General features: G+C 39.1%; 1 protein-coding gene across 3 annotated transcripts; it reads right to left on the bottom strand.

Moving 5' to 3' along the window:
- Positions 1 to 2,246: 2,246 nt before the first annotated feature.
- On the bottom strand, positions 2,247 to 22,133 carry LOC117955150 (oligophrenin-1-like). 3 transcript variants are annotated; one of them, XM_034889388.1, is made up of 24 exons: positions 21,398 to 22,133; positions 20,143 to 20,238; positions 19,826 to 19,887; positions 18,714 to 18,785; positions 17,317 to 17,418; positions 17,095 to 17,205; positions 16,614 to 16,718; positions 16,380 to 16,509; positions 16,174 to 16,274; positions 15,914 to 16,005; positions 14,598 to 14,676; positions 11,984 to 12,017; positions 11,775 to 11,837; positions 11,125 to 11,199; positions 10,392 to 10,476; positions 9,849 to 9,907; positions 8,648 to 8,753; positions 8,332 to 8,491; positions 7,897 to 8,041; positions 6,801 to 7,109; positions 5,603 to 5,750; positions 4,052 to 4,102; positions 3,506 to 3,557; positions 2,247 to 3,401 (listed from the first exon to the last, which is right to left on the bottom strand). In XM_034889388.1, exons 1-24 carry the CDS (start codon positions 21,549 to 21,551, stop codon positions 3,396 to 3,398), a joined length of 2,397 nt encoding a protein of 798 aa, XP_034745279.1. In that variant the 5' UTR covers positions 21,552 to 22,133; the 3' UTR covers positions 2,247 to 3,395. The 3 variants fall into 3 exon arrangements, with proteins under 3 accessions (XP_034745279.1, XP_034745280.1, XP_034745281.1); XM_034889389.1 differs by having other exon boundaries at positions 3,518 to 3,557; positions 21,398 to 21,551; XM_034889390.1 differs by lacking the exon at positions 4,052 to 4,102.
- Between the last annotated feature and the right edge of the window lie 436 nt (positions 22,134 to 22,569).

Here is a 22,569-nt window from a genome sequence, read left to right as displayed (position 1 = left end):
AGTTTCAGATGGTACATGGTGAATTTCCAAAGTAAAGCAGTGAAATACGCTAAATACATATTAATTCAACTTGGACATCCAATAACCAATGTGTAACTGAAGTCAAAACACATTAATTTGTTCTTGTGCGCATGCTCCCATATTTAAGAGCCTTGTATTTTGCTGCATATTAATTTACTGAAGCTCAAGGTCATATAAATTGGCACAAATTTGGCAAGGGAATTTCCGTCCTTGATGTAGGTCAGTCAACCACTAAGTCCAACTCAGTAGTTAGAAATAACTTGGTATATTTAAAGCTTTAGTGCGTAACTTTTTGATATTAATGATTGTCAGTTACATTTAAGCCATCGCCAAATGAATTGCTACAAAGCTTATAAAGACAATCAGCTCCACAAAACTCTCTCTGTATTTCTCAGTGTGGCTATGTTTAGAAGATTGTGGCGTCTGCTGACTTGCCCACGATAGGTTGGGGGCGAGTGTGCGATCACGGAAGGCTTGTCTGTAGTCCCACCGACAGTGTTGCTGTCATTAGTTAGAATTCCTCATCGGCGCGACAGAAACTACGCACTATAGCTTTAAATTTCAAATAAAGACAAGGAGTTAGTGAAGGTTGGATTGTGACTGGAGGAGGGGATGCCAAAAACATTACAATGTCCAACTGCAAACAGGTTCATAAAACAGATGGTGGTTATACTAAACCACTGAGTGCATAATGCTACTGTAGGAACTGTTGTGAAGTTGTATGTTGAGAATATCTTCTAACTTCAAAATATAGATAGCCGATTTCCTGTTGAGGGTTAGGGAATATTTTAAAGTGACTAAAGGTCAAACCTCATGGAATCATGATGCATGAGTCATTATGTTCCTCAAAGGCAGTACGGTTGGGTTTTTAGAAAAGAACGCCGTCATAGTCAGATGGCTAAATGAGGTTTGTTCAAGTATTCAACACCACAGGGGATGGACTGGAGGGAGACAATGAGAGACATTGAAATACTTCTAAGCAAAGAAATGTATTGCATGAAAAAGAGAAAGATTTGTTTTTATTATTAGGCATGCTAGCAGCATGGCTCTAGGGATGGCAATGCCAATGGATCCATTACTTTGGTCCTGACTGAACAACAACTATTGAATGGATTGCCATGATCCCACAGAATAAATCTGTCTCACTTTACTAATCTTTACTTGATATGATATTTGTGGCAATGGCTATTGGTTGGGTTATTAAGAATTTATTCAGCTGTTCATGTTCCTTTTAGCATGAATTAGAACAACTTTGGTGATCCCGACTTTTTATCTGCCCTCATCATCGGGTAAACATTACAATGTACCCACCACTTTATTTTTTGTCTAAATTAGAATGCTAACAAGCTAAACTAAGATGGCGAACATGATAAAGGTCACCGCTTAGCATCAGCCACATCAGCAATGTCATGATGAACATGGTAGCATGCATTTTGCTCAAACCACTGCTGTGTCCGTTTATATGCTTTCAGAGCTGCTAGCACAGGCCTTAATTTTCTTTTGGGAAATTATAAATGTCATGGCAGAGGGGACACTGGGACATTTTTCCAATCAAACATTTTCTGCACACATAAAGTGTGCAACAGTTCATAATTTGCAGACATATTTTGTTTGGGAATCTACAGGGTTCATTGTTGGGGTCCATCATATTCCCATGCATGCTTCGGATTGGATGTTTTAACAAATATGTCAGAAGTTTAAACTTTCATGGCGACCTGATACCCGAGTGGTTAGGACACGGGCCTTGAGCAGCAAGTTCCCAGTTAGCCACAAAAAAAGTGCTGGTTGCTACAGAAATTGCTACTAAATGAGATGTTTGTTTTTTAGATTTACCTAACCACCCTGCCTGTTAAAGAAAAGCAAGTGGCCAGAAACATGAATGAAAATGTTCATGTTATCTGGATTCTGGCCAAACAGTTGTTCTTATTTAATTACATTAAAATGGTTCCAACATTAAGTTATACTGAGATGATACACCCTTCTCATATTTCTTGCTTATTTATGTTAGCACTCTGAAAACTCTTCTTGACTGAACAAAAAGATAAGCTCACAACATTTTATAGTCTAATTTTAGCATTATTACATTTGTTAACTGTCTCACCTTTATGGCATAAATGGATCGACACTAAGTTAGATTACAGACCTGTTATCACCACATTAAGTAGTAGTGAACCTTTTAAAAAAAAACGCTTAAAACAGCTCTTTTAAAAAAAAATATTCATGGGTCATGTTAAGAACGTTTCATGTTTATTTTCCTTTCTGAAAATTAATCCAACCAGACAACAGCTACATTTTTCAAGTTGGGTTATCAAAAACAAAAACAAACAAGGGTAAATTATTTTAAGAACAAAGTAATAGAACAAAACACTGAAGTGTTATTTTTACATATTGTGACAGTTTTGATGAGTTTTCATTCTTATTTGACTTAACTTGCTTTTTTTAATCCCACCAATTTATTTGTGTTGTAAGAAATTCACTTAAACTTTGAGGACTCTCCTGTGCAACCAGTCCAACCTAAATTAGTTAAGAAGTGAGGGAATGTACACTGGTAGTGAATCTTGTTCAAGAATTCCCTGTTAAAACTAGCATCAAATTCATAATCTAAATTCAAACTACTCTGAATGAAACACAGCAAAATACTTTTTTTGTAAAGCCTCCTAAAAAGACCCATGGCTGAATGACGCCGTTGTGTTTCAACTGACATTCATGATATAAATTTGACCTTTATAGTCTTTTTAAAACGGACCAACTAAAATAGCTTTCACAGAAATAATTACTCAATTGATTTATCTTAAAATGATGCGTCATCCAGCTCCTTTTTACATTGCATGGTCCATTTTATAAAAGCTAGAAGTTAATATTAAAACTAATATTTCACATTTTCAAATTAATCATGATTACATCTTTTTAATAAATTAGTCTTCTTTGGCAGATCTATTTTATAATGCTAAAATTTAGTGTTACGAGTGTAGACCAGAAGAGTAAGCTGTCATTACTAGTTTTGGCAGTTAGTTCCCTCCAACAAAATTGGCCATTAACCCTTTTTAATAATGTAAAATCACTAAATATTGTAATATTATCTGACAAAATTGTCAGTTGCCATGAAACAAGGGGGAAATAGAGCTGTTATCTCCATCCGTATGTTGGAATAATGATCAATAACAGACAACTATTTTGCAAGCACATTCAAAAGCCTTGAATGCCTTCCAACACCATTGCTATTACAAATCAAATTGAATCAAATACATCCATTTAGCTCCAAGAAGAGCCACTTCTTCAGTATACTGATAAGGTAACTGAGTTCATTGACGGTGACTCACTCCTGCTTGATCAGCACAAACAGGTCAAACTATGTGGTCTGTGTCTGCTTCACTTTAATTCTGTGGAAACAAAACAAACAAGTCTGTCTCAAGTATGAAAACACTCTGCAATTAATTCAGTATTTTTATGCAGTGTAATCTGCCCCAATCACAGTAAATCTCATCTCTTTTCTTACATGTGTCACTGCTGATGACGACGGTGGAGAGGCCGGTGGACTAAATTAGAAGAGAAAAAAAAACAATACATTACAAATCCATTCATGGCTTGTCAGCTCAACCACAAGACACACACAATATTCAACATTCATATCATACAGCTGTGGGATATAATAAATCAATAAAGTCACAATCTGTGCTTATGTCCAAAGGCCAAACAAGACTTTTATACGTCAGCAGAGGCCACATGTTAATGTAAACTGTACGTCACACTGATAGATTACAACAAAGGAAAAGATTTGATAAAACTTCCAACTTCCAAACTCTTTCAACTCAGGCTTTTTTCATTTACAGGCTTCCTTCATGTACAAAAAGTGCAGCAAGGACCTGAACTTGGACCATTCAAGAAAATAATAAAGAGAAGACGTGTGTGTCCAAAGAGCCTAACTTGTGTTTTTATGAACTTTCAGCTACTGTCTCGTGAAAACATGCATGTCTGATTAGAAAGAAAAGGACAAACTGGAGCACAGACAAAACAAGTGGCTTTAACATACCTGCCAACGTGCCGGGAGGCATTCTCAAAAAACTTTGTTTTAGAGGCAACACTGCAGAAAAGAAAGTAGAAAACCGACATAATTGTATTGTGGATAAACATATGATTAATCCTATAGCTGAGATTCTGTATTAAATCCTTTGTGATCCATCAGTTAACACATATTATTTTGTGCACATTTTATACTCCACTTCCTGCTTACAGTATAGGGTTCTTAAGTTCTTATCTACAAAAGCCAAGAGCAGCCACTCATGTCCCTCCTAATTTCCACCGGTTGCAGAACAGCTGCCGTAGTAGTTAGGTTTTCATTAAAGTCAATGTGTGTGTGTATTGTTTTTGGCCACCTGGTGTATTTAGGTAAAATGTTCACTCCTTTTTTACCTCTGTGTTTGGGCTCTACCATCTCCTGAGGGAAATAGCTAATTTTTTAGTTTTTTTTATTTAGTTAGTTTTGCTAAACTAGGTTCACCAGCTATTTGCTAACTTTTTCAGGTAGCGAACAGTAGGTTCTTAGAGGTTTTACCCTAGAAAACAGCTTCCTGCTGCGTCTGAACAAATTATGGTGAGAAGAGTGAAACAAAATAGTAAAGTTTGGGACTGTAAAAACCAAACAATGAGCTGAAAGATCCACAAAAAGCAGGAAAGAACTGCAGAATCAGGTGATTGTCTGTGTTTTCATCACTACAAGAAAACCCTTTCACATACAAGTAGTCCATTGTTTACTCATCTTGGGATAACAGATTGTAAAAAATATTTATTTATTTATTCAGTCTGGGATTTGTCAATAACAAGCAACAACACAGATTTGACATAGCATCAAACACTACAGTGCTCTATAGCAGCAATAACACTTGGGAGGAAATAGCATGGATTTTCCCATAGGGCAAATATGAGAAAATTGATTAATCTGGTAGAAAATAGTAAAAACTACAATTTTGAAGCTTTAGACTGGAAGCCGGAAATAATGAAAACATGATTTTATGCTGAAGGATTTTGTTTTGTGGAATCAAAAATTGTGTTTTTTATTGATTTTAAATGGCAACATTATTTTGTTGCCATTCCAGGTCTGATTGTCTGTATTTTGGCTACACAGTGTACTTTCAAATTATCATTAGAGCGGATGTAAAACAAAACACAAAAAACAAAAACTCACACCCTTGGTAAAATGTATGCAATATGCATTAAAGGTGTAGGTAGGGTTGTGAAGATACAGGTCTTAGCCAAGGATTTTTAATATCAACAACTTGATTTTTGCAAATCACCCTACAGGCTGTAGGTGCTGCCAGAAGTGCTGTTTTTTTTTTAATTACCTATTTCCTCTAGTTCTATTCGAAGATATGCTCAGTTTCAGCAAATATGACAGAAAGTTAGTTCTATAAGTATTATCTACTGCACCTTTAACACAGCCAAAATGATCGAAAAATGTCCCTATAGTGATACACAAGTTATCATTTAGATCTGTTTCATTGGATATTTATTGAAACTCTTGAACAATATCTCAAAAAAGTTGCAACATACATATACCTATTTTGGATGTCTGAAGAGCACTTACTAGGATGTTGCTGAGCTCTCGCTGCTGGCTGCACTCGGGGTCTTCTGTGGAGCGGGGCTTCTGCAGGGCGGCTCCGGAGGCCTGACAGGGGGTCTACAAATGGTATGTTTTTCTGTGGACCTGGTTCGGGTCAGAGCATCAGAATCTCCTGAAAAATAAAACAAAAAACATTAAAGCAAAATTAAGGGTTGGGATGTGTCAAGAGGTAAGGAAACACATTTTAACATTCACTATAATATTGAGATGCTGAGAGTTGGAGCATGCTCAAATAACTATATATATTTTCTTGGAAAAAATAAATCTTATAATAAGACTTTAGGTCCTATTTTAACAATCTGAGCGGACAGCGTGAAGCGCCCGGGGCAGGTGCGTTTAGGGCGTGTCCAAATCCACTTTTTCTATTTTAGCCGGCAGAAAAAAGGGTCTGTGTCCCAGGCTCATTGTTCAAAAGGGTTGTACTTAGTGTCTTCATTATTAACAGGTGTGTTTTGGGCATAACATGCAATAAACCAATCAGAATGTCATCTCCCATTCCTTTAAAAGTCAGGGGCATTTGTACCTTGGCTCATTGCTATTACGATGGCAGATTTGCACCGTAATCTTTTTATTTGTAATATTTTTATTCTTTTGCATGTGTGTGTGCTGCTGTGCTTCCCTGTGTGCATGACAAACATATTAGGCCACGCTGTGCACGAGCTAAGGGATATTTTAAAACAACAATGAAATGCTGCGCTACTGACTTTAGACCAGGTTTTTGTTTGTCAATGGTGCGATCACTTACTGTTGCCGCAAGATAGCAATACACCTGAACACACCTCCTTGTAAGAACAGCACACCCATGGGTGCAAAGATTGGAGCAGGTGCTTTTTCTATTTTAATGACGTGGGTGCGGGAGGGGAAATTGACAACTGCGCTGGTCTTAAACTAGAAAAGACACTTGGGTCGGCCCACATCATAAAGCAACACAACACAATAATACTACAATAAAAACATTAAAAGAAAACGAATCCAAAGGATATAAGACTTATTTTTTTAAGGACTGGATGTAGCCACATGATAAAGGGAAAATGAGAGCTGTAACTCAAGAGCTGGCAGACAACATCTATGACCTTTTCATGTCCTAAAATACCTGACCAACACATCACGACTTTGCCTTCCACATTACACTATCCCTGTCTTCCCTTCTTTAAAAGCATACCTTCTACGTTGGCTGGTGTGCCTTTAGGAGGTGGTCTTCTGCTCTGAAAGGATGGTACTCTGCTCACGTAGACTCCAGACTCTCCATTTGCTGCTGAAGAAGAATCTGGCTTTTGCCTTGTGTTGTCTATCTTGCCAGAGTCAGAGTCTGAGTGTCTGTCCTGACGGAAAGATGGTCTCGGTATCAATGCTAGTCTCGGAGGAGGTTCTCTTGGAACCAGTGGAGCACAGCTGAAAGGTTTTGCCCGCTGCAGGGGAACAGGGTTTGTTGAGACTTCCCCGCCCACAACAGAGCTGTTGTTCTGGCCATCTGTTGCAAAGAAACAACATCCCAATTAATGCAAGGTATTGATTACTTGGCGTTGACAACAGCTTAACACGGGAAAAAAAGAATGGGATGTTGTTCTTTATATCTGAGTACAGTAACTTCAGGCCTCAGTCAAATGAAAATCGTTTTCTGAAATCATGAAATAATGCACATTATCTTCAATGTGCAAGAAAAACAACATGCATATCACAGTACAGCATTGAATGTAAAAACATCCATTAATCATTAAATTGGTAATACAAACAGTGCTAGGAAGAACGAGTTGCAGGTGCTACAAATCTCTGTTCCACAGTGGATGAAGGGTGGAGACAGACCCACTTAACGAGGGGGTCAAACTGAAAATTACAGGATTTAGCCGGAGGCCTTTAATAAGGTGAGATACAAAATGTTAAGTAGAAAACCTTTATTTGTTGAAATAAAAAAAGCACCAGTTAGCTGTGAACAATAAAGGATAAGACTTAAGAATAGAGACAGAAAATAAATAGATTTTGATTTCACATATTTTACCAAACAATCAAAGGATTCTAAGTAAAATATGTAATATTTCTTTGGAATGGTATTTGACACACACACACACACACACACACACACACACACACACACACACACACACACACACACACACACACACACACACACACACACACACACACACACACACACACACACACACAACAGTAGACTAAAACAGCAGTTCATTCAGCCCAGGTAGGGTGGGATAATGATGAGGATGATGATGACGATTAAGCCAAAATAGGCAGGTAATTACTCTCTGTGTGGAAGTGGTCGTGACCAAGAGCTTGATAAACACGAGGTGGCCGCTTGGAGATTGTGATGGGTTGCCGCTTTCTCGGGGTGATCCGCGGAGGAGGGACAGGTGGGGAAGTGCTGTCCTCTGGCATGTAACTGAAGATCTGAAAAAAAGTGACAGTAACACTTTGGTTTGGTGGTGGCTGATATTACAGCCTGTAATTGAATAAATGACACGACAACAACGGCAAATTAATGCTTCTTCCGCAGAAAATCACATTAAAAATGAATACATTTTTTAACATTTTGGTAAATACACTTATTTGCTTTCTTGTCAAGAGTGACATGAGCAGATTAAGACCACTCCCATAGACGAGAGTGGTATCAATCTTCTCATGTAACTCTTTTCCTAACTAATCTTTTTTGTCTCAGACCGGACAAAGGCTGAACATACCTTTTTGAAGTGCTCAATCAGAATCTCAACAACAATATTTTGGAACTTGATATCCAACATGGCCGCCACAGTCTCCTCCTTTGCTCTCATCAGTGTGGGTCCAAAGATAACAGCCATGTTTGAAGGGGTCATCCGGTTTTCTTCACTGTGACTGCACACACTGTGAACATACATCAAGTTTGGTTGAATAAAATGGAACTTACCTGTTGGCAACAGGGCAGTTACTCATGTATCTCAGCTCATTTTAGAAAGAGAGCAAAAGGTCCTGTGGGAGCAGTAAAAACAGGATATTGCAATAATGTATGCTGGCACTTACTTGACCAAGTGTTTGATTAACATCTCCAACATCTCCCGATTCTTCTCTGGTAGTTTATAGGAAAGAGAATGAATCTCACTCAGTCGAAAATCCAGATTATCTGACTCTGCAATGCAAAGGCCACACAAAATGTAGGTAAGGAAATCACTGCTTTTATATGCTTTAATTTATATAAAAGGCAGTTTAGTTTAAATTAAGGTTCACTGAAAATATTTGGGATGAATAACAGAAACAATTTAGTTAAATGTAAGCATGAAATGTTTAAACACAATATGGAAGAGGCCACAGGCATTCACTGCAAGGGCATGACACTAATAAAAGAAAGTTTCCAAACCAAACCCCAGGCCATTTAATGAGAAGCCCCCACGCATCAACTACTGAATGACATTCCCAGGAAACTAAAGCCACCATTTGTGTTACTGTAACATCCTGACAGAATAAGGTTGATTCAATTAAACTCACTGTCCTCCACAATTTTACAACAATGTTGTGTGACAGATAAAAACAAGCAGGAGACTCAGATTTCTTCCAAGTGCTGCCTGTTAAACTGTTAAACCCGCAGCCTGCCCAGTACTGATGCACAAATGCCTCATTTGTACCTGACTACCAGGTTTTTATCCCGGCAAAGCTCATCCTTGTGCTATACACTGTATAGTGTCTTGAGATAACTCTTGTTATGAATTGATACTATACATAAAATGTAATTTAATTGAATCCTTGTTGATGCAGAGATAAACAATATAGGGAAACTATCTGAAAAGATTAACTGAAATCTAACCACAAATGTTATCTGAGTCAATCTCAGAAATCTGTGTCAATTAAATGAAGCATATCCTTAAACCAAGAAAATACTACGTTTAAGCAAAACACATACACAAACAGTGTTTTCCATGCACACATAATGTTAGAATTTGTCTCGTCTTTGCAGAACAAAAGTATGTAGACTTTGGGTACTTTACGCACAGAATGAATAAGCGTGCATGCAGTGGAGGAATTGTTTTCCTCTATTGCATGCTAACTTGTGAGGACACATTTTGGGCACAAGTACATAATCAAGATACAACCGTCCTAGTATTTGTTTAAGACATATTCTACTGGTAGGTCTAGAGCAGAGAAAAGAGTAAAGGAGACCAATAAAGTGTAAAGATGTTAACAAAAGTCCTTAATCTTAGAGCTGGATCATTTCCAAAACACATCTTACTTGCAGCACACACAAGGTCTCTGTGTAGACTGTAGGTCATCAGAGGTTCAGACAAGCTCCTGCAGATAAATACACACACACACACACACACACACACACACACACACACACACACACACACACACACACACACACACACACACACACACACACACACACACACACACACACACACACACACACACACACACACACACACACACACACACACACACACACACACACACACACACACACATGCATTGCAATTGTTTAGGTGTGTGTGTAACATCAGACAAAAGAAAAGAAATTACAATAGAAAGTGCAACCTCTGTCAAAGCTGCAGCTGTGATACACAGGACATACAATCGAGCAGATTCTTAGAAAATACCTAAATCCTTTATATTTAATGTATCTTGAAGATAAAATACAAAACTGACATGCAGAATTGATCATCACAACATTGTCAGTAAAAAAATCAGCAGTAGACGTGGAACTACACAGTGTTCCTACACAAAACCAACTTTGTCTGTGTGACATGCATCTACTCACACACAACCATACCTCAGGTAAAACTTCAGTGCACTTGTGATGGTTTTATCGTCCCAGTCGTTGCTGTGGAGATCCACATCTCCTGGCTTTGTAGGGTCTAGAAAGGAGCAAATGTAAATGTAAATGTAAATGTGCTGTATTTATATAGCGCTTTTCTAGTCTTAACGACTACTCAAAGCGCTTTTTACGTCAAACAGGAAACATTCACCATTCACACACATTCATACACTGTGGCCGGGGCTGCCGTACAAGGTGCCACCTGCTCATCAGATAAACATTCACACACATTCACACTCCGATGCGCAGCATCGGGGGCAACTTGGGGTTTAGTGTCTTGCCCAAGGACACTTCGACATGGGACTGCAGGGCCAATCAAACCAGTCAATATCAGTTATTGTGTAAAATATCCGGAGCAATAACTGATTTTTGGCCAAGCAATGCCTTAAAAGACTCTATAGAGCGAAGTTGAGTTGAAGGGAACAGCACAGTTGAGTGACAGTTCTTTGTTGGTTTGCCACTACAAGCGCCACCTTTAATGCAGAGTCATTTGATCCATCGTTTGTATACAAATCTAATTTATAGCCCCTTTAACGTAGAGCACTTTAGAGCAGGAGCAGTGCTGATGTTTCCTCGCCATTGATACAGACAAGCTTTGCAAAGAGGTTGATTTCTTTTTTGTTTCACAAAAGGAAGAAACACAGAGAATGGACAGGTTTAAAACATGTTCACAGGCTTATATCCTTACCAAAGAAGGCATTTAAAAGCTTCTGCACTTGGATGTTGCTGCCAACTGTTCTGTACACTCCTTCTTGTGTTACTCCTGGAAAGAGGAGATGGCAAGGTAGAAAAAAGGAGTGTAATCTGGACAAATACAAGGTGGTTGAAATATCCCACATGCTTGACTTCAGAGCCTAAATGAGCCAGAATTAAGATACAGATGTTCTTTCCTGATTGTGAATGCTAAATTTATTGATTTAATACTGAACAACATGCCATGCTTGGCTCATGAGTCAAATGACATGCTTATGGCTTGAGTATTTCATTCTATTCTTGTAAAATGAGTCACGCTACTGGAGAAAATTATTATTATGACTGTAGAGTTATGAGACTAACATCTTCCTTTAGGAGAGAGTTGAGTTATTTGGCTTTTGAATTTTAGAAGGCATGGAGAAGAAAAAACGAAGGAAAAAAGATGTGATGATTAAAATTATGTACAATTTGAAAAAGACTGTCTTTTCAGATCACTAGTATTGTAATCAAGGACATTTATTCCTTGAGAGCAGCCTGCAGGTGTGGAACATGTGACCTATGACTCAACTACGCCTCCTTCAGGGCAAGTAGGGGAATTACCAGAACTAAAGACAGCTGGGATAAACCTCTACTAGGACCCTTTACCTTTTGTTTCAATGTAGTTGATGCACTTTCGCACAAACTTGAATCCAATCTCATTCAGTTCCACTGTGGATGTAAAAAAGATGAAAAATGAGCAGATTCAAGATCAAATAATGATTTTATGACACATCTAAAAACCGTAATACAGATGTACTCAATTGTAACATCAACATCACAACGTAAGACTTTGAGGGTAATGATGATTGACTTACTTTCTGCTTGCTTGTGAATTGGGGAATGATATATCTGAAATTAAATATAAAAGGAAAAAAGAAAATTGAGGACTGTGAAACATAAGGAAAAACGTATGGCTGGTCTACTGCATGATTAATGAACGTGTCTTTCTGAAAACCTAAAATGAGAGACACTTGATGAAACTTGATGGCAGCAGGACACAAAGCTATTCCCCTGAAACCTACTTCCTAGATACTTTGAAAGCTTCGCGGATAGCTTATGGGACACAATTTTCCAGTTAAGTTTACTTTATGTAAGCGGATTTAAATTGCATGAAAATAATAATAATGGAACGGAGAAAACAGAGGAAAAAGGATGAGGGGACAGAATGTGTGTCTTGTTAACTGGTGGAAAACAGGAAAGTTTGGGAATCAAAAACAACCAAAGAAATGAAAAGAAGTCTTATTAAAGCCAGTACGTGACTAGAGGCATAGTCTCCAGCACATCCAACTCAAAGTAGTTCTTATGTAAAAGCACTGTCTTTTTACTCGGCCAAAATAGCTGATTCTGTTTTCAGTTTGTTCACTCTGTGCCCCTCCTCACTAACTGCTGTCAGAGGTAAGGGTGAGAGAAAGCACAGCAGAGTCACGTTCAAGGACTCTTCAGCAGAGACCAGTGCTTGTTGTCACTGCCGGTTTAAGCGTCCAATACCACTATCAGGCCATGGGATTGATTATTTCATGAGAATTCATTTTATATTCACTTAAATCTGCAGATAAAATGGAGAGTCGTTTGGTCACTCTCAGTGACATCTTCAAATTACTCCTTTCTCTGACCAACAGTCTAAAAGCCAAAATATGTAAGGGATAAAGTAAAGAGATGCGGTTGTTATGGCAAATCCTTTAGAATTCAACCAAGCCTTGCAATAAATTCAGTAAGCTACCATATAAAACAAGGTACTGTAGCAAATCCTCATCTTTTCAGCTTTAGTGTCTACTGTTTGTCAGTAAGAAAGAAATGCTACTTACTAGAGTACAAGATTAACACTGTACATTAAACGTTCAACAAAATCAGCATGTTGGTAGAGAAAGTTCCAGGCTCAAGAGACGTACAATAAGACAGCAGAGAATGAGAACTTTTCAACAGATGTGCAGAAACCTGATAAAACATATTATGCATCGACTTGCTGCACTATGGGGCTAAAACAAAGTGCCCACATGACTGCACCTTATATTTCAGCTATTCTAAAGGCTAAAGTGCATTCAGAGTGTAATGAAGTCAACAGACTCAGAACACCACAAAGTTAATGCTTGTCGGAGACTCTGCAGACCTGGCAGCAGTGTGATGCAGGGGATTTTTGCTTGAAAATATTTGGGCAGAGTGGGTGGAAACCCTCTTATGAAATGTGCATAATACACAGAAGTCATTGGGGAAGTTGCACAGGAAGAGGGCACTGAAAAGTGTGCTTTTTGTTATTTTCACATCCTCCGACAGTGATGGTCTATTTGTTTTGTCTCACACGACATCCAGCATTACGTCTAAACTATAACCATTATGAAAGAGGTCTGACAAGAACTGCAGAGAGCAACAACAAAAAGATTACAAAATTACACCCAAAAGAGGAAGTAAGGTTATCTGGTATTTCCCTGCCTCAAAACGGCTGAATACTGAGACTGACCTTGGGAGCACCGTTTGTCAGGTAGATAGATGTATTTATTTTGATTAGGACAATGCACATTAATTACCATTTATGTAAAATGCCAGTCAGCTAATTTTCAAATGTAGTCCTAGTTGCATGTCTCTGTAACATGTCTTTGTAGTGGGAGAAAGCCAGAGCACCCGGAGAAAACCCACGCAAACACGGGCAGAACATGCAAACTCCACACAGAAAGGCCGCTAACGACCTGGATTAAAACCCAGAACCTTCTTGCTGTGAGGTAGAAGTGCTAACCACTGAGCCGCCGTGCTGCCAGAGCAAACTTTTTTTTTTCCATTAACACCTAAAAATGATTGTAAGAGCTAACAAAAAAAAAAAGGCAGGGTGTGAATTCAGCTATGCTGTACGGGGCTAGCGAGACTACCCAGGTGCCATCATTTAGCTGCACACTGATGGCATTGCGTGTCTAACAAGCTTCATTGCATCTCACACATTTTTCAAAGAGAAGCCATAACGAGATCACCCATGCCTACATACTGCCTAACAACCGTCAGATCTGAGCTGTCATGTTTCTCACATGATGGATTTAATAAATAAATATATTATTTTCTTTAAAAAAATACACATGATTTTAAACAGTGCACTACTTAAAACTCAATGTAGTTTTCTGTCATTTCTTCCTCTTTCTCTGTCCATGACAAAAATCATGATATTTTAAAAACTTCTGCAAAAAAACAAGGTTGTGATTACAGATTTAACTACCCGAACATTTCAGGAGATATGATTTTAAACAGACTTGGATTGACTCTACGGATTGGAAAAGGAAACTGGCTTTGGGAGTTTTATATGTCAGCACAATAGCCAGGAGCCACGTCTCCCCTTGGTAGCAGAGTCCATGTTGCATTTTAGATATTTTGGCAGTAAAGCAGTTTTCACAAAAATGATGTCTCTGAGAAGAATAACCCAGAGAGAGATGATACGAGGGAGGAACTTACAGGCTCTTTTCCATCCATGGCCTCCATCCACAACTTCCTGTCTCCCTCCGAAAGAGCTTGGAAAGTGACGGGTGTGTTTCTATGGAAACAGTAACGGAAAAAAGGCCATTAAAGAAGAAAAGGTTGCAATGAAATTTTTCAGTCAGATGTATAATGCTACAGAATTAGTTTTTTTTTTTTTTTTTTTAAACTCTATACCAAGCTTACACATTTTTCAACAAAAGAACAGGGTGGACAAAATGACAAGAACACCACAAGAAGACATGTGTCTTATGAGTAACTAGTACCCAACGTGTTGCAGATGGAAAAAGCAAATGAAGATGAATAAGACAAGCGTGAAGAGATGATGAAAATCCATTGTTGCAATCTGTCTTCTGCAGAAGCAACAATACCTGGTGCCAATTTTTACAGCTTGTAGGCTACTGAATCAATTGTTAACAAAGACAACTGTTTTATAGGCTTAAAGCTGCCAACTACACTAATTAACTTACTACAAAAACATTAACAAATCTTATAACACAACTTTTTAACTGACAGTTAAATAGATAACCCCGATCTCTCTAGGAGCTACATTGGCTTTGATGTTAGTGATATTCATGCATATTCATTCTTTTCCTCATTTGTTTCGAAGCTCTTGCATGTCAGTACACCTGAATAGGACACCTGAAACAGCTCAACACTCGTGTATGCTGGCATCGTGGAAACTGGAATTAAGACAATTTTAAAAGACAAATGATCCGAGATATCAAGAGTATATACAGGCCCTATGTTTTCTCCTTCTCCGGTGGTCAAAGGTCAGGGTGAGGTACTAGCATTTCAGGGACATTCAGGGATCTTGAATCACAACAACATTATCTTCTACACTAGACAGCACTGCCACCTTCAGTTGATCCAACAGCCACCTCCTCATCGTGTTGTGCAGTGCTCAACATTCAAAGACACTTTCAAGCACTTAATGAATCCTTCAAGCAGCCCCTGAACCCTTTAAAAACACCTTTGCAAGTATTTTCATATATTTCAAAACGCTCAGTATGACAGAGCAGCCTATGGCTTAGGTTTCTATTATGCATGTTGTACTGAATGGCCTGCTTACATAAACATGAGCCTGTTGTGTTCCTCCCCCTGACATCCCAGAGTTTGCCATCTGTTTCCAGCCCATGCCCGTTGCTTAGGGATTATTTGGGCTACAGTCCATTTAGCCCTCACACTCTGTCCTTGTGAGCCACCTGTTCACCTCGCCGCCTGAACCTTATTTATCCCACAAGGCTTTTGCGTTGCCTCGTCTCACAGTAGAGTACGGATTTGTTTGCGCTAACCTCTCGTTAGTTTCCACGTCAAAGCAGAAGCGCTTGTCTATGGACTCTGTCTTCCGGCGGATGCAGGATTTCAGTGTCAGCTGTGTAGTGCCCTGCAGAGAGAGAGAGAGAGAGAGAGAGAAAGAGAGAGAGAGAGAGAGAGAGAGAGAAGTCGGTATGTTTGATGGAGAACATGACATTAGTAGCCTGATTGTATAATCTGGCTACAGATATTGTTAACGTCTGTAGTTATGATTACATATTTCTTTTAAGTAAAGTACCTGTTTAGTTGTAGGCTTCTGTTCACAAGGCACCATGACCAGCTGTCTGCCCTCCTTGTGATACTTGCAATAATATTTGACCCATGACACGCCCAAAGCCCCTGTTGGGACAAAAAAATAAATAAAAGGAGAGGCCTTGTCAGAGGGAGTTCCAGCACAAGCATGTACACGTCTTAATCTTCTGTATAAACATCTAGTACACGTACACTTCTCCTGACAGTACAGATAACCTTCCATGGGGAGAAAACTGTGCATTTTACAGATCTGGGATGGATGCTTCATTCTTTTCATCAGCTCTTCCATCTCCTCGCGAGTGCTTTCATAGTGGTTCCTGGTCTGCAGGCAAAACCAGACAGCATTTTAGAATCTTAAGGGCATTCTCATTAAAAGGATGTTAATCCTCTTTCACGGCATCATTTGCTAACATTCACACAGCTTACATTCTGCAAGCTGAGCTGCAGTTCTTGCTTGTAAGGCATGAAGTCCTGAGTCATCTCCACTGTCAGGTTGTTGAGCGTTAGAATGCTGTGAAGAAACGCCAGTACCTGTCCAACCGAAGCATGAATGACATACATTAAGCCACTTTCAGACCCCAAAAAAAACCAATCCGGGGATTTTCTGCAGGGAAAGTCTTTTTGCACTACAACCATTAAAATGAATGGAAGACCTGCGTTTTTTGCCGGATCGTCTAACCGCCAACGCAGTGAGTGTAAATGGGGCCTAAGGTTGCTGTCAAAAAAGGTTAAAACAAAGAAACTGCTGCCATTAAGAAACAATACGTGACCAATGGGATAAAAAAAAAAAAAAACTCTATCATCAAGTTCTCCTTCTACAGTGAACTGTACCCTTTACTTCCTAGATCTCTTGTTACGCGTGTGTGATAGCAAAGAGGAAGAGTGGGAGACCACAGGCAGAACTCACCGGCTCGACCACATCAAACTTCTTCCGGTCCTGCACCTGATGGATCTGGTACACATACTCCACTGACGATTCATAGAAGTTCACTCGCTCTCTGTCGAGGAGTTCATCGGCCTGTAGTAAAAAAAAGGAAAAGAAAAAGAAAGGAAGTTTCAAACGGTAACCTTTGTGTCGCCTAGTTCTGCATCACAGCTGATGAACTCGTTGTACTTGTTGTATTTTTACCTCTTGAAGCTGGCTTTCTTTCTTCTTGGCAGAAAGGTTCAGGTGTTTGTCTACCTGGGAGTGATATTTTTCACTTTCTTTCTCAAACTTCTTCTTCTTTTCCTGCAGGACAGATGTGGTCATTGTGAAAATCTAAGATCAAATGAATTACACAGCTTCTAACACAGCTTGACTGAAAGACAAAGGGTCACCAGACAATTTTATCTCTCATTCAAAAATGAGCTGCACTCAGAAACTTATACAAGAAAAAACACTGATTTTTAAACATTTAAAATCGGCCAATAGTGGATTTTTCAGGATAATACCTATTTTTTGAGAGCTTAAAACGTTTAAAATGTTGGCCAATGTTACGTTTTCTTCTTACATTAAAACCCACCTTTGGTCAAAGATCCCTTCATTTTATAATAGTGAAGATGATATATACTGTACTGAGCAGTATTGCATTTGAAAAGAAGATCTGTGTTGGGCAGACTATGAAATGGAGACACCGTTTCTGAATTAAATATTGCTGACATTTCTGTAATTAAATTTCTTATGAATTGACAATTTGAAAAAAGGAAAATAACAATTTGATTTGAAAACATGCATCCACTTAAACCTAAACACCGCAGTTGAAATAATTAAATTAAGATTAAACTGATTAACTGAGTTAATTATTAACTGAAGATTTGCTCCTCCAAAGCGCGCTGGAGGACATTTTGGTTACTACACATAGCGTTAGGGGGGACGAGGAAAATGTGCTCTGGTTTATTGGCATTTCTTTAAACCAATCACAATTGTCTTGGGTGGTGTTAAGCCCCGGATTAAAGCTCCTCCTAAAAAAAATTATTATTTTTAAAAGGGGCCAAAATACATATACTTCTGCATAGTCTGCAGTGTTTTGTTGCATTGTTAGACAGGTCGTACATAAAAAAAACTGTTACTTAACATATGTTTTTTTAATATGACTTAATGTTCCAAGTCATGTAGGACTTATATATTTCAATTCCACTTGTGGGTTAAAAAAAATCTTCAACATAGCAGCAAAAATGACAGAAAGTGTCCTTTTATTAATTACACTGACGGGGGAAAACACCCTTCTGATCACCAGAGCACAAACGGAAAGAAAGTTTTTCCTGGTAACTTTAAAAGCTAAAAATAACATTGGTGAAGGAGCACACTGGGAGTCTCCGTAGAAACACATGAGGTGTTCTCAACCACAAAACTGCTTTCAATAAAATGTCTTCACACACTGAAGACTCTGTCAAAGAGGAAGAAGAGACTTGTTTATCTGAAAACAGGTGCATGTTACACACATACATTCATAAATAGATTTGGGGAAGTAGCGTATAAAAACTGGTTTGGTCTGTGTAAGCACCTCAGGAAGTTATATATTCTATTATGATAATAACACTCACTTTTGTAACTCCTATTTGTTCCTTTCTGAACTTCTCCAACGGCTTGATGAGCAGATCAGAGGCATTCTGAACCTGGACAGGCAAACATGGATACGGCATTACTGCGGTGCAATTCTACACACACACACACACACACACACACACACACACACACACACACACACACACACACACACACACACACACACACACGCACGCACAAGCACGCACACGCACGCACGCACGCGCCATAGGTAGGACACTCTCTTAAATGTACTCTACACTCTAAAAATTGGGTATGTGGGGGCACAAAAGTGTCGAAAAGAGTTAGAAATATCTCAAGCGTCAGCCTTGAAATGTATTTTTAAGCACAATTTACTGGATGATCTCCATTTTTACAATTAGAACTGCATCCAGAAAAGCCAGTCTAACAGGAACTGCTGCTCCTACTGGCATGACTTGATTGCTGAAGCGAACAACTTGTGGATAAAACAAGTAAGATTAGTTTGTGCCTGAGCAAGGAAAGATGTGGAAAAACATGTGAGTAGTAACAATATGAATTATGAAAGTAAATCAAATGGGTTAAAATAGAACCCCAGAACACCGGAGAATAAAAATATTCCGTATTTACAGTATAATAAAAGTGTGTGAAATAACAGCATCAGACATGACAAAAACAGTAATAAAGTGTACCAACATGTTTTAAAACCAAAAACCGAAAGGGGAACTGACAGCAAAAACATTACCAACATTCCTCTAAATAAGCAAAGCAACACATTTACACACCCAGCATCTAGTGGTGCTTTTCCACTGCGTGGTATCTACTCGACTCGCCTCGAGTCTACTACCCTTTTTTTAGTACTACCTCCAAGCGAGCTGAGGCAATACTGAAGTATGTGTCTTGTACTAGCAAATTTCAATTAACGGAGTCATATGGAATATCAACTGCACAAAAAAAAAAGGTGTTGATTTTGCATCATAACAAACCGGAAGTTAGCCATTCGTAACAGAATGGGACAAAGGTTTCCTTCCAAGTGATCTAATATTTAGTGTATGATATGTTAATGTGGTTCCTAATATCTAATGAGGGTTCAGAGGATACAGAGTCAGCATGGAGGAAGTTGATAACCCACCAGCATCATCCTGTCATGCTCTGCTTCCTGCAGGAGTCCGGCAAACTCTTGAAACGACTGAGCTGGGGATGAAAACACAAAGATGATGACCGGAATGAAGACTTTGCACATTCTTATCTTAAGTGTCTGATGCAGGAAACACAATTGAAAAGATAATAAAAGAATCAAACAGTGTATGCAAACATGCATTAGAATAGGCTTATACTGATACATTCAAATTGTGAGGAATTCTCTCAAGTTAGAAAGTCAGTTCCTCATCATAACTTTAATAGTTAGTACACATTAACTGGGTAAAGGAGCATGCCTGCATTTCTTACCAATGTTAATCTCATCATCTGTCAGGGAGTCACCGATGAAGTCGAACTGGAACGTGCTGAGAGTGTTGGAAAGCTTCTGTACTGCCAAAGAATAGCCTATAAAAAATAGAGCATTATTTATCCTTTACATTTAATCTAAATCTCGTCAAATTAAAATGGTAGGAAAGTCTAAAGCATGGAAGACGTCCTCTGCAGGGTCCGTCAGCAGCAAGTATGCAGTCTAGGCAATAGATTATCCCTGCTTTGTCTGGTTTTTATTATCAAAAAAAAAACACTCAGTTAAATCAATACTGTAGGGCTTTCTGCTTGGGGAACTTGGCTAGTTCATGCCTATAACCATTTTCTAAATTCCTCCTTAAATCCTTCTTTTTTATATTGGAACAGTTCTCAACTTTCCATCATTTCACATGTTTTTTGCCATCGACAATCAACAAATTGAGGAAAAGCTGGTCACTGGTGATTTGGATAGCTGAGTGGTAAACTGGCAATTAAAAAATAATAAAAACAGTGGTTGCCCTCATGGGAGCCACAATGACCCAGATATACACATACACTGCTGTCACTGGCTGTGCTCCATACTACTGTACCAGTGGTCCCATTCTACAGCAGATATGGCAGACAACATGACACAGAGAGGGGCAAAAGCAACACTGAAAGACAGCTGCTGTTTGGAAACAAACAGAGCCGAGTCATAGGGCTGGGCGATATTAAGTAAATCAAATATCACAATATGGTTGACCAAATACGTTAATGTCGATACCACAACGATATTGTACTGTTGACTATTGGTGCTTTCACAAAATATCTATACAATGACATTTTTTGATAAATAATCATCAGTGGGTAAAGGCAAATAATAGAACAGCTACAACAGTCTGGTAAGTTCAGAAAATGACATCATTTTACTGTAATGCAGCCGTTAAAGCTAGGAAAAGACACCACTTATGCCATATTTCGATATCTAAAATCTAAGACAATATCTAGTCTGATAACACAATATCGATATAATATCGATATATTGCCCAGCTCTAGCCAGTCATCTTGCACATCTGTTACTGTCTGGTCCTCTCCCATGGGAGCACTAGCACCTCCCTGAATGAGCCTCTCACACCCACACTGATCCTGTAGGCCCCTAAAAAAGGCCCCACTGATGCTGCTCCTCTGTCAAGCCTCATCACATCACCTTAGTCCCATGCAATGTGCAGATAAACTGTTATTGATTTAAAAACAAGAGCTCAGATTTAAGCAGACTCACCTTTGATTGCAGTTATTACACTGTTGCCATCTTTTATCAACTCTTTAAGACATTTGCTTGTCCTCTCCAGCTCCAATTCATAACATTTGAGAGTCTCTCTGAAGTCCGGACTGTCCAGATAGCAATCACTAAACTCCAGAGGGGGGTGCCCCATCTTCTGGACAACTGGGTTTTAGACACAAAAAACACTGAATTTGTCCTCGTGAGCCACGCAGCCTACGCTCGTCTACCGCTCACTAGTCATTGCTGCTTCGATGAAGCGACCCCACACACATCTGTTTATAGGAGCAGAAACCATGGTGTCCGTGGGAGCCTGCGGCAGCCGCTGGTCGAGTATGAAGGGCGCTGATCAGCGAAGAGGCACAGGGTTGGTTCACTTCCCTCTTTTCCTCCTCTGACGCGCTGTTTGAACTGTAATTTGGCCGGTTTGGTTGTATCCTGGTCCTCTTTACCACTTTTTCCTTGTTGCGGCGTCGTGATTAGAAGAGCGGCTAGAATCCATTTGGACGCATTCCATTCCAAAATAGTTCCCACTTTCATTCAACCTCCTTCCATCCTTCGCCTTGTTTTGAAATCTATTTTTACTTTTTAAGGTAGCAGTAGGCCTACGCTATTAAACCATTTACTACGTGTCAGTAGATATGTTTTTTTTTTTTTAAAACAGAGATGTCACACACGTTCTAAAATCCCACAGTTTAACAAAGAGCCCAACACAAAGCTGAATGGGACGTAACCTACTGGCTGTGGACTCTCTAAAAACTTCCCCTTTTCCACACCCAGGATGTTCTTAAAGGGGCTACAGCACAGTTTCTGTAATTGTGTTGACGATGCTGCTTTCAAATGCTGTGGGAAGTGCTGAGTTCGGATTCTGAACTTCTGTATTGGACGAATAAGCTACTTGGATATGTTATCCTCCTGTTAAAATGCGTAGCTGGTCACGCCCCCCTCGGTTGTTAGGGGTTGGGAATCAGGTTGGGGCAGGTATATAAGGTTGGGGGCAACAGATACTGAGGGGGGAAAAGAGCATGTTATAGCAATAACAAATGGACAAGTGGAAATTAAGAAAAATGTTTAGCCCAGTGATTATACATATAGGCCAATATACACTCACCGGCCACTTTATTAGGTACACCTGTCCAACTGCTCGTTAACACTTAATTTCTAAGCAGCCA

The sequence above is a fragment of the Etheostoma cragini genome, chromosome 13 (genome assembly GCF_013103735.1).
Source record: "Etheostoma cragini isolate CJK2018 chromosome 13, CSU_Ecrag_1.0, whole genome shotgun sequence".
Classification (NCBI taxonomy): domain Eukaryota; kingdom Metazoa; phylum Chordata; class Actinopteri; order Perciformes; family Percidae; genus Etheostoma; species Etheostoma cragini.
This window is presented reverse-complemented; position numbering and strand designations above follow the sequence as displayed.

Coding starts and splice junctions, on each gene's coding strand:
- LOC117955150 (XM_034889388.1), bottom strand. CDS start 21,551: ATGGGGCACCCCCCTCTGGAGTTTAGTGATTGCTATCTGGACAGTCCG. Junction 16,510..16,613: donor TGCAGCTCAGCTTGCAGAAT/GTAAGCTGTGTG, acceptor TTTTGCCTGCAG/ACCAGGAACCACTATGAAAG. Junction 7,110..7,896: donor CGACCACTTCCACACAGAGA/GTAATTACCTGC, acceptor TCTTTGCAACAG/ATGGCCAGAACAACAGCTCT.